The sequence below is a fragment of the Meleagris gallopavo genome, chromosome 17 (genome assembly GCF_000146605.3).
Source record: "Meleagris gallopavo isolate NT-WF06-2002-E0010 breed Aviagen turkey brand Nicholas breeding stock chromosome 17, Turkey_5.1, whole genome shotgun sequence".
NCBI classification, from domain to species: domain Eukaryota; kingdom Metazoa; phylum Chordata; class Aves; order Galliformes; family Phasianidae; genus Meleagris; species Meleagris gallopavo.
In genome coordinates this window covers 714,129-726,734 of record NC_015027.2, presented here as the reverse complement: position 1 = coordinate 726,734, position 12,606 = coordinate 714,129, and the positions used below count along the sequence as shown (strand labels likewise).

Below are 12,606 nucleotides of genomic sequence, written 5' to 3'. Positions count from 1 at the left end.
AAACCAAAAGCAGGAAATAACCCAACAATCAATAAAGAAGGCACAAGGGAAGCTTCTGCCCCATTTAATACATCCACAACTTCAAGTATGGACCCTGGCTGGAGGTGAAAGAACCTGCCAGTTTAACCACACGTCTCAGCATTATAACTAGCTCCCATTTCTCATCCTCCCAGCACAACACAATGTGCTTATACTGAAGGGCCAGTCTGCCTGAACACTTGTGCATTTCTCAGTGCACAACAGCTGCCTACTAACACACACACACACACACACACACACACCCTCTTTCTTTATTCATTCTGATAACACCTAATTATCAGATGGCAGGAAAATGCTGCAGGAAACAAACATGCCCTGACAGGGGAATGAAGCAGAATATAACAAAGCTCCAAGAGAGAGAGGGGGGAATGCAACAGCAAATGAGAATTGGTAAGGTAAGAGGAAGGGATTCACACACAACTCGTAATGATAGTAGAGAAAACAAATCAGCAATAACAAAACCTCAAATAAGAAAACAGTGGTAATAATTTGCTAAGATGGCCATCAGTCACAGAACTGTGCCATGCATCAAACGCACAGCACTAAAACTTACGAAGCACAACTTTCCATTATCACAAGCTGGCACAAAGGTTTGACTGTTCAGGTAAAAAGACAGCATTAAAGAACTACTTCTGTTTGGATAAAAATATGTCGTTTAATTCATTTTCCACTGGCTACATCTAGATCACAGGTGGTATTAAATTAACTTGTAATAAAAGTCTGTACCAAGTACAATGTAATGATATATACTCTATACATATCCATTATAATACATTGAAAATATTGAGGTCATACAGAATTCAAGCAAACGTTGCAGGAAGAAAAATTCCCAACATATACATATCCACCAATGTACAGCAACTAAAATGAAATGGGACCTCTGTTATGGAGCTGAAGAGATGTAGGCTGACAGTTACAACACTACAGCCCACACAGTTATCATACTGTTTTAGATTCTTCCCAGGAAAATCGTTGCCAAAGCTAGTCTACAAGTGACAATACAGCATCACTACGCATGACTAAGAACGCTCTGCTGGCACTGAAATTCCATGGATTGTCTCTGGTAACTGGCAGTTTCTTAGTACATGGATTTTAAATCCCTAAAATCTTAAAACTTGCCTCACAAAACAGCTATTTCAACCAAAGTACAAGGCTTCAACCTGACAGCACCTAAAAAGATTTTCATTACAAGTTTTCAAGAAGTTACTTTAAAAATGATTTTAAAACATTCAAGGTAGTTTTAAAAGAACATTTAAATATGGAACTTAGTTAAAACCTATTTTTGTTGTTAGCCCACACTCAATACCAAAGGAGCACATCTACTCATAAAAGCAGGTTTGACAGAAGTGCCATGTACAAATTCTGCTGTTTGAGGCATTCTGCCTTTCCAAGGACTGAGTCCTTACAAAGAAGCAGTATCCAGTATCTGCGTGCTCAGCTTTGAGATCCTTCAGCCTCTTAGCACAAAACCAAAAGTCCGGGCCTGTATCGGAACATTTCAGATGAAGCAAGATGACATAATTGCAGCACTGTGAAGTCTGGAACATCTGAAACAACTTCAGAGCATCTGATCCTCAGCTTCCAGCTCAAGGAACCAAAAAGCACCACTGCGTAACAGGGCAGAAGACAATCTGAAACAATCTGCAGTCAAAGCATAAAGAAACAAATAGGGGTAGGAATGGCAGAAGCCATGAATGGCAATGCTATCTCACAAACAACTGCAGTTATTGACTGTTTCTAACTTCTGAGTGAACAGAAGGAAATTACAGTCTTAATATCCAATAGGCTAATTTCCATTTGGCTAGGCCTGTGAACGTACACTCACACACTCTTGTCAAAGGCTTCACCTTACTCCCTTGTTTTTATACATGCAGCATAAAGATCACGTGTGAATTAATCCCACAGTTAATTCTGAAGATCAAACCTCTATCTAGATATGAAGGAATCAGGAGGTACTTTAGATAGTTTTAGCAATCTTACAGGCTGTCCTGAGCAAATGTCACAAAACAGTTTAATGTCTAAGAAGCCCATCCCTGTGGAATCAGCACAAACCAATGAAAATGGTTCACAACTGAAAAACATTAAGTATTTGGAAAAGTTGCAACAAATTCTAGTCTCATCAAGTACGCAGTAAAATTTGTCTTGTCCTAGAATAGCTTTAAGACAGACTTTGAACAAGTGCAAAGCAAAAAGTCACAACTACAAATAAAATCTTAAGTCCAGATAAAAACTACACACTAACGTAAGGTATAACTCGAACATAGTAAAGAAAAGCAAACAAACAAAACCAACAAGCCCCAAACAAATAACAAACCACTTTAACTTCAAAGCCAAGAATGGCACTCCCATGACCAAGATTCTGCCCTGAGCTCAAGCAAGCTATCCTAACTGAAAGTAGAAAAAAAGTCAGTAATGGACTGCCAATCACAATTATTATTGTAGTAAAAATACCACCTCCATTTCCTTTCATAACATAAAAAGCTGCTCCTTCTACAAATGAAACTGAAAAGCCACAAACAGCTAGAATAATGAAAACCTCAGAAATTATGAAATTTAAATGTCTCAAAAGAAAAAAAACAAATCTTTTCATGCATCGCCTGCCTCTTCTCCAAGAAAAACAATCGTCTCTGTAAGAAACCCTTACCTTCACTATTTATGTTTTCACTGGAAATTGCTGCATTTTGTTGGAACATTCTACAGATAATACATGAATGTCATTTGGTAACTGACTTGAACTGTAATAAATTTCTGAATTAATCCTTTTTGCACTGTCTTACCATTAGGACAAGAGAGATATGAGCGCATCCAGAAATTTGCTCCTGTCTTCTGTTTTCAATTCAATTACTAAAATACAAAATACTTCATTATATGATGCAAATAACTGAAGATATGTCAGGTGTCATACAAAGAATGCATTCCTAGTATACTTATTTATATTCCTAACCAGCCTTAAGAAAGAAAAAGAGAAACTATTTGTTTGGGCAAAATGCAACATGCATTGTTTATTCCAGCAAACTCACAATTCTAGGCGCTCACTACAGGATACAGCCACTAAGTTTTAAACATAGGAGTTTGTTTTATGTTCAACGTGCAAACATAATCAAAGTGTGTAGAGTTACAAACCGCCTCCTTTAAAAGCACACAAAGCTGGGAAAATCTCCTGCATAAATATCTTGCTTTTTAAAGAGTCAATATGGAATAAAGCTTGTAACACCAATACCATACGTGGCTTGGCTGCTAAATACAAAAATTCTCACAGATATCCTCATAGATGGTATATGAAGTATATATATGAAAATCGTTACGCTGTGCAATCTTTAGACTGTCCCAAAATGATAAGCAAGCCCCTGCTACATAGCTTAACTTCTGTACCAGACAAGACTTAAAAAACAGATAAGAAAAAAAGATCAGCAAACTAAGATGCAGTTTGTATTTATACTAGACACAGGAATAGTGTTAACATAAATGCACACTCGATGTTTGCATTTAAGACATACAGAAATGAGTCAATAAATGGTCTACACTCACTGTGCTTGATGGAGTCTGTGTGAACACTGACCCCTAAAGGAATAAAGGTGAATGAATTATGTGAAATGAAAGATGGCATTACTCACTGGACATGTCAAAATGGTTGTGTAAAGTCCTGGAATTGGTGCTGTCAGCAGCTTTCTCAAATGCTCTTCCAAAAAAGCTGCAAGATGAAATACCAAGTTAGTCACGTATTAGAAGATATCATCCACTAAGAGACATGGCTTTCTTTTAAGATAAATACATTAATAGTTAAGATGGAGGAAAAAAATGTGCAAGGAAGGTGGGGAACACGTATGTCCTCTTAAGTACCTCATGTATACCATAAGCAAAAGCATCTTTTAAGAAGGATGCAGGTCAAGTTAATACATACAGTGTTAAGTAGGTACAGGAAAGATGTAGTTGTTTCAGAGACAGGAAAAGCATATGGATGCCTTACAAACAACATTCTTACTTCTTTTTGTCAGAGCTTTCTGTTTCTGGAGGAATCCCCACCATGATCACAGTTCCCTGTTCAACATCCATTGGTGCAGCCATTACCAGTGGCAGTAATTTGCAGCGCTTGTTTTTTGTCTGGAAATCAGAAAGGTTCTTTGTGCTAGGAAGTTTCCCAGGAACAGAATTCATAAAGGTGCTAGAATTATCCAAACAATCAACAGAAAAACTTTTAAGATGATATGAAAACATTTTAGTTGTTAACTGTAAGTATCCAGCAGAACAATAACCACCACGTGGGCCAAAAGTTACATTAAATCTGATTTACTTACAGAGCAAACAAAGGATTTGAGCAAGTATTTACTAAGCAGGCACAGAGATACTGGTTTAGAAAACAGTTTCACATCTGGCGTACCCTAGGAAAACAAGAATTATTTCAATTACAACACGAGATGATTGTTCCATTCATTGATGTAAATTTTGGTATCTACTGACACAGCTAAAAGCTTTGCATCGTTCAAAGTACACTAAGAACCATGATGGTAAAGGAATTTGCCATCTCCTACTTTGCTTGGTGACCAAGCTCCCTCCTTTGAGAAATCTGATTCTTTCTTTGTGATTTACAGAGCAGATGTCAATACCGACCCATGAGAGGTCAGTATAATATAGACAGAGCCTTTCTGACTTTCTGTTGGCATCATTATTATTGAGCCAACAGTTAGGAAAACAGTGTTATTCAAATCAGAGAAAGACAAAATATGACACTGAAATATGAAAAATAGAAAAACAGAATTCTGACCTCCATGAGAGAGCAATAAAGAAAAGGCCCTTGGGAAATAACAAGGTTGGTGCAAATGCAGCTGGCTACTGTCTGCTGAATGGCACGTAACTGCTTTTTGGCTAGGTCCAGCCCTTGGTGCAGTTTGTCCAGGTTACCTCTGCAAAAGACAAAACAAATGCCTTTATGTAAAAACGTAAAGCTTTTCCATGCATAAGTGGGACATTTCTAAATCCCTGTGGATATTTTCTTCAATTTTTCTTTTATCTCTTATGAAGCATCAATGCATCTTTTAGATATTTAACCCACATTCCCTAAATAAAATTGTAAAAGAACAATGAGAATTTTTTGTACCTGGAGAGACTGTCCAAAGCTTTAATGAAATTAGTTGTTTCAGGCCCCTCTTTCTCTATGCTCTCCATGAGAGAGGCTGTGGCATAAACTATATCACTTGCTAAGAACTTGTTCTTAAAGCCAAAGTGAATGCTGAAGGTCTGAACTCTTAAATCCCTCATTCTGTAAAACGAGATAAAAATAGTCAATGTTTTCAGCTGATCAACATCAATAACATTATCTCCTTGGTGTGTTAACGTTAAGAACATGAAGATTAATTTCATTCTAACGTTTGCAAAGAGTCTAATATTACTTTATCAATACAAATTCCGTATCTTCTTTTTTTTTTTTGAAGGAGACATTCCATCCACTTCATATAAAAACATCTGAATTTAATTGAAAAATATTTTCAGATAAATTACTTATATTTAAAACAATTTACCCAAACTTATTTGCAGATTCTTCAATCATTTCCCGAAGATTTTCTTTCAAAGAAATGTCCATGGAATTAAATTTCTGCTTCACTTGCTTCAGAGGCAAACTGAAAACAGAAGGAAAAATCACCAACAGATAAAAACCCCAAAGAAACAAATATTCTACCTTGCTTTCATAAGGCATTAAGATCTGGTAGTTTAGCAAGCAAAGTCTGACTGAGCTTGTTTTCCTCTAGTCACTGAAGAGCAGGCATAAGAATGCACGAGTCGCTTCCAAATCGACTGTTCAGTAAAGGCACAGAGTTGAATTATTCTTCATACAGTAAGGCACAGTTGCACAGCTCAACTCAGAGACTCTACAACCAACTCAGAGCCCTACAGTCAACAATTAGAAAACAACATACTGACTACCTGTAAGCTTAAACAACTTGACTCGGTCTGAATAATTTTATATAATCCAGTGAAAAAATGATCCCTTAATTGAGAACCAAATTTTAAAAACTCACCCCATGTCAGCCAAAAACTCCTGCAGCCGCTTCTGTCCTTGTACTGACCAGAGCTTAAGGTTAGCAGAGGTATATGAAGTATTACAGAGACTTTCATACAGAGACCAGTGCTGATAAAGTGCCAGGCGCAGACTGAACAGGAATTATAGAAAAATAATTATAAGCACATATGTTCTTTGGAATTACAGACAGTTAGAGAACTCTAACTAGCAGGTGCCTCAATTGCCCTTATACATTGTGTGTCTAACCTTTGTGAAAGGACGTAGGTAGAAGTAACACCACAAGACAAGGAACTCTGACATCTAACTAAATCTGTAGGGTAGGGCTGAAGTGAAGCTGTGTGAGATACTGAAAGAGACTCATGTTCAACAGGCTGTTCACGTTTTCTTTTTACTCTAGTTCTGTTCTCAGCAGGAAAGCAGCTTGGGATTTTTTTCCCTTGATATAAACTCAGCTGGGGTGCATCAAGTAGGCAGAGTTTGACTTCACCAGATTTGAGGCAAGGATACTCGTATTCAAATGCTATTCGCATGCAGTCAATGGACAGGGAATTTTCCTCATCCTCATTGCGGTGGTTATGGCGAGACACGTGGCGCTGCAGGATTCCAATATCAGTCACATACTTCATTCTTAAAAAATAAAAAAGAAGTCACTTGGCTGTCTTCCTTTGTATCATTATATTTAAACAGCAGAACACAAAATGCTTCCTGAAGATCACACGTTCATCAGAAAGCAGCACAGAAAACCACAGGCACATCTCAGAAAAACGACTTGCTAAGTAATAGTCTCTCAATACTCAGCTACACATCCAGGCAATTAAGGCTAAAATAAAACCCACTCAGAGAGACAGAGCAATGAATCAAATCCTGATTACATTCATCTTGGTACAGAGATCAGTGTATTAGTAAAAATAGAATATCAGATGTAAGGTTTGTATGTGTACTTCTGGAATCCTGAAGGTATCTCGTAGGAAAGGAGTGGGTTGAGAAAGGAAAAATTGGAACTTGTCAAGTAAAATAGGAAAGGAAGCAGGAGTCTACAGAACATACAGATTTGTCCCCTTCAAAGAAAAGACTGCATCACTCACACTGATACAAGCTACTAGTGAACGCCATTCCTTCATTAGAAAGTTATTTCTTCATTAGATCTTATTTTTCACAATGTTATAGAAGCCAAATAAGTTTACAAATTCTAAATAGTAGAAAAGAGTTTCTCTGAAGTATATTCCTGTTTTTATAAGGCATTACTTTTAATCATAAAGATATTTAATGCCATTTTTCATAGTTAAGCAACATTAAATTCCCACATTTCATGATCTTATATTAATTGCTTAAATTAGTTGCTCAAAAACAAAAACAAAAAAAAAAAGGAAAAAGCTTTCTTACTGGGTAATTTTATCTTGGACCCACTGATCTGTTAGGCCAACAATAGCCCACCTGAAATTGGGAAAACAAGCAAACAAAAAGTTAAAAATAAAAAAAAAAAGTCCTGGAAGGTGTATTGTATTTAAATATTTAAGTATGTAACAAACAAGTCAGAAACACTATTCATCTGCTGTGCATAGAAGTCAGCAACAAGGTTATATGCTGTTATTTCTAATCCGTTTATGCAGCTGGGTGCTCCAAGACAAGACAGACGTTCACGTAGGAAATAAGCTGGTATCTCATGCTGAAATCACAGCTTGGGAAAATCTTGCATCTTTTTACTGTGCAATTATTTTCCAGCCTTTACAAGAAGTGGTAACAGAAACATACCACAACATGTCATTCAAATCTTTAGACATTATCCACGCCAGATCAAACATCACCATCGCAGACTACAAGAAAGGAAAGCAAAAAGAGGGGGTAAATGAACAGAAAGCTCTCACTTTACTATGCAACCAGAAAACTTAGATTTGCCCCTTAACACTCTACAAGTCACGCTTGTGTGTGACAATCCGCCAGCATCTTACTTTAAAACATCAAGTAAACAGAAAAGTATTTTATGAAGCTCTGCACGTCTGCATTCCATTTGGAACATCTGAAATATTCTGACACGTTCAAAACTTAGAAAGGCAAACAAGCTTCCCACATCTTTAAGTCTTTTCACAGAAGTATTCTTGTGCATAGAGGCACTTCTACCAAAATAAAAATAAAAATCCACTGTTAGTTTTTCTGTACTGACATTAAAGATATCAAGCAACAAGAATGTCAGTAGTTCTGTTCCAACTTTTTCCTCCCACTGCTAACACTGTATTACACACTACCACACAGCTGGCATTACCTTCCCAGCTACTGGGATGTTTCTGGGACATCTCTAATTCATTAACAGGAAAAACAGATGTACACAGCCGCAAAACTTTAAACTACTAAGTCACACTACTTGTTTATCCGTTACTCGCCGTACCATATAGGATAAAGACAATTATGTGAAGTATTATTAGTCATTTACAAATTATATTAAGGTGATTGGGTAATATCCAACATCAGAATTACTCTGGCACCTTGTAATTTTGTGGAGAATGAGCTGATACTTACTGAGGTCCCGTGGTATTCATATTGCTCGTAATCAAAAAGAATTTCACGTCTAAAAGAGGAAAAAATAACTCTGACTAAGTGGAAAACCAGACTTATCCAATTCAAAATATAAACCTGAGCTGTGAAATAATTTCATTTCATTTTAGTGATAAGAAAAATATAAATTTGGAAAAAAAAATATTAGATTCTTGATTCCTCAAATTCTGTTTCTTTCTTTTCCTGATCATTTCATTTAAAAATACTGAGATTACAAAGAAAGAGCTTCAAATTTTGTTCTAAGATAGACAAGCTAATAGTGCTGCTTAACAGTGCAGCTCTGCACCTTTTGCTCTTCTTATTTATAACAATTACTTCCAATTATCATCCACATAAACTTTTTAGTTTTTTGCATATATAAATACATCTCTCCATTTTCTGTAGAAGTTAAAGCTAAAGCACACTGCACACAAAGTACTGCAGTACCAAAACGTGCAAAGAAAACGTTGGATGTACACAACACAGAGAAAACCTGAGGCTCACCTGCGTGCCTCCCACTCTCGCCTTTGTCGCCTTTTCATTGTTCTCTCTATTACCTCCTGCAAATTAATTGGGACATTAAAATGCTAAAAAAACTCACTCTAATATAATTAGCACTTACCCAGTTAGTTAAGTGACTAAATCTTCATCAAAAGAGGAATTATTTCTATTTATGACATTTAATGGGAAAAAGAATTATCACTAAACTTTTTCCTAGGAAGATACTTAAAGTCATGTCATCTTCCTATGCTGGCACTGATTTAGCTAATCTACATAGATAAAAGCAATTTCAATACTACCAACACTGCATCTTACCATTTTATAGCATAAAAATGACACTGATGAAAAATAAAGAGCATTAATCAAGCTTGGAACTGAGGAACTTGGTGTCTATTTACGCTCTCTAAAAAGCATCATCATCTTCAAAACTTAGATCAAGAAGATCTATATTATTTGTGCATTATCTATCTAATATCTATAATATTTGTGTATTATCTGTGCAATACTTCACAGATTCAAAAGTAGCTTTTGCACACGCTGGTTGCAATTTGTCTTTCATTTTCTAGTATTGGTTCTTCCTGAGTAAGTACTCTCCTGGATTAGTAGGAAGAAGTGTATAATGTATGATGTTAATAAAACCAACCAGTAGAACAACCATCTATACAAAGTCTGAGAATGTTTTTACATCCAGTAGGATCAATGCTGCTAGCTTTGTGCCTTTGCCTCCCTGCTTGATAGAAACATGTAACATGCTACAAATAAAACACACCAAATTGACTTGTTCATGCCTATACCAGAAAATACTTGTGTTAGCTTACTGCCCCAAAGGCAGACAAAATATATTTCTAAACTGTTTGTGAGCTTCTATCTTCTCAAACAATTATTTCAAAATACATAAAAAATAGTTTATATCTAAATTGGTTGTTTTGGTGAACTCAAAAACCCAGAGCACATACCAAAGAGAAATCTCCTCGGTTAAGCAATTACATGAGGACAGTTACATACATAATCAGTTTTAACACGTTTTGATAAGCAGAAAATATTTCAGTGCAGATCAAATAAACAATCTGTGCAAGCCAAACTCTAGTCGTAGTAATTATTTTTTACTCGTACACTTAATTTTATACCAATTTTTATATGTTATTGCCGTCACTTATCTGCTCTGAGGACTTAGAATAACTGCTTTATTTTCCTTTTTTTAGAAAATGAAGCATGAGAAATGAACCTCTTCAAAACGTCTGCGCTTATCTGAAGGTTCTGAGCCATCACTTTCATTCTCTGAGTCCTCTTCTTCATCCTCTTCATCTCTGAAGATATCATCATAAGCAGGAACATCAAGATCATCATCTTGCTTAACTAACAGCTTAATCTAGCAAGAATAAAAAGATGTTTCAGCAAGGTAACATTTCAAACAACAAATGAGAAAGCTTCAGATACTTCAAAAGTGAAACAAAAACCTCATTTTATCCATTCCTGGCATTAAAAAGCAGTACTTGTGTTTTTGTGAAGATCGTGCTTATTTATCCAACACAAACTGCATTCTTCTTCAACAATAAAATCATAGTCAGAGCATTGCATGGAAGAACTATTTGTGGCTGTTACACACCGTGGGATGCTTATCTTCTGATTTGTACCAGTGTGAGGTGCAGAAATAGATCTAGGTGCTTACTACTGACAGCTATCACAGCACTAGCAGTGTAAGTTTTTATAACTCAAAACAGTTTTTTTTCTGATCTAACAATATCAATGGATGTCTGCAGCAGTAATGTTCATTTCCTGACTGCTAGCAGTTCTGCAAAACACAGAAAAGCACTGAGGCACCCTCCCAGCCCACAGAACAGAAACAGTTTGTTACAATACAAGCTGTAAGAAAAGCTCAGCTTACCTGTGTCTCATTGTAAACATTGACTATATTGATAGGTCTGTGGCTATCACACACAAAAAAATAAGTGTCTTCTTCAGGCTGCAAGATCTCCAACAGGTCAACATTGGCACCACAATTAATAAAAACAAAATATTTGAACTGCAAACAAAACCAAAACAAACACGTTTAATTTTAATTAGTGGGAAACGTGAAAAACTGTAAACACCTACACAAAACTCCCAAAGCTCTCACCACTGCCAAACCAACATTTACTTCCTGGCATTAGCTGACCCAAAGAAGGAAAAAATGTGCAGAACAGCAGACCCTACTTACTTAGGACATTGGACACCCAATACCACCACCTTTCACATCCTAAAGTGTGTGCATGCTGAAGTTGAATCAATCAGAAATGAACTGATATCAAAATAATAATAAAGACGACCTTGACACGTTTGGAAGCAGTATATTAAAACTTAACTACTGTGTTGAGATAAGAAATAATATAATTACATTAAGAGCTGACATTTTAAGTTGGGGAAAGGACAGAAATATGTGTCTATATACAAAGAGCTGCAACTTTTCTTTTTACCTGATCTTTATGCTCAAGAAAGGCAGTTTCAAGTTCTTGCCATCCAGACACAGGCACTAGCGTATATTGCACATGATCACATTGAAACAAAGCCTGAAACGAAGCAAACAGCTGTCAGCTACGGCGGGAAACATCCCTTCTACATTACTGCATTGTGCTATAACTCTATTTCATAGAAATCTGTGTCTTGAAGACATCCAAGCTGACAACTTGACATCAAATCTGGGAGTATGGCTTACTGAGTGTCCATGTTGTGATTCACAAAATCAGTTTAAACTTTTATCCTTTTCTGAGTTCAAACCCATTCTAAGAATCCCAGTGACATTTTCTTGTGTTAGCCTGTAGAGGTAACGAACAAACACTTACTTGGAGTATTTTACAAGCACATAATGCATCAACGTCTGAGGCCACAAGAAGAAGAACTCGCTGAAAAAATAACAGAGCAACAGCATTAATATGTTAAGGAAGGGGACAAATTCGGTGAGCTGGTATATGAAGTGTGTGACTGTGGGATGAGAAAGGGAGAAATTTAGGCAGAAATCACTATAAGCACGGAACAGGACTGGATTCTAAAGAGGCACTGCAACAAAAGAAACGATTTGGATCCCAGTAAACGCGAACAACGAGCAGCCCCACTTCACGTGGTGAGATCACAGCCAAAAGCGGCCTTGGCCCGTTGCAGCCGCAGCTGCGCAGCCCCTGGGTCGGAGCCGGGCGGTGTGCGGCCACAGCTCTCAGCACCCGGAACGGGATCCGACAAAGAAAGTCTGGGGCAAAAACGGGGCCGAGGAACGCAGCCCACATCCGGTCAGCTTATCTTCCGCTTTGTTTTTGTGCGAGGGTTCTTCTCAAAGCCGGAGCAGCTGGGACAAACGCTTTCCATCGCACAGTCTGTGACAGTTCCGCGGGCAGAACGCGGCGGGGCGGCCGAGGAAAGCCTTCCGCTTCGGGCCGCAGAGCAAAACCGAGCTTCGAGGAGAGCGGGCGGCAGGGCTCGCTGCGGGGCGGGGGGTTAACGGGCGTGCAGAGTTACGGTGCTTAAAAAGATACTTTAAAAAGGTAAATAAT

At 37.3% G+C, this 12,606-nt stretch overlaps 1 protein-coding gene across 1 annotated transcript; it reads right to left on the bottom strand.

Moving 5' to 3' along the window:
• Positions 1–669: 669 nt before the first annotated feature.
• On the bottom strand, positions 670–11,997 carry CDC45 (cell division cycle 45; the record flags this gene model as incomplete). Its single annotated transcript, XM_031555921.1, has 18 exons — positions 670–1,680; positions 2,817–2,883; positions 3,654–3,730; positions 4,022–4,140; positions 4,335–4,418; positions 4,802–4,940; positions 5,135–5,296; positions 5,556–5,654; positions 6,054–6,185; positions 6,563–6,682; positions 7,439–7,489; positions 7,808–7,869; positions 8,570–8,618; positions 9,089–9,144; positions 10,311–10,454; positions 10,971–11,108; positions 11,539–11,631; positions 11,905–11,997. Coding segments are annotated over 17 exons (1,683 nt in total), but the record flags the coding sequence as incomplete, so codon positions are not given.
• Positions 11,998–12,606: the final 609 nt, after the last annotated feature.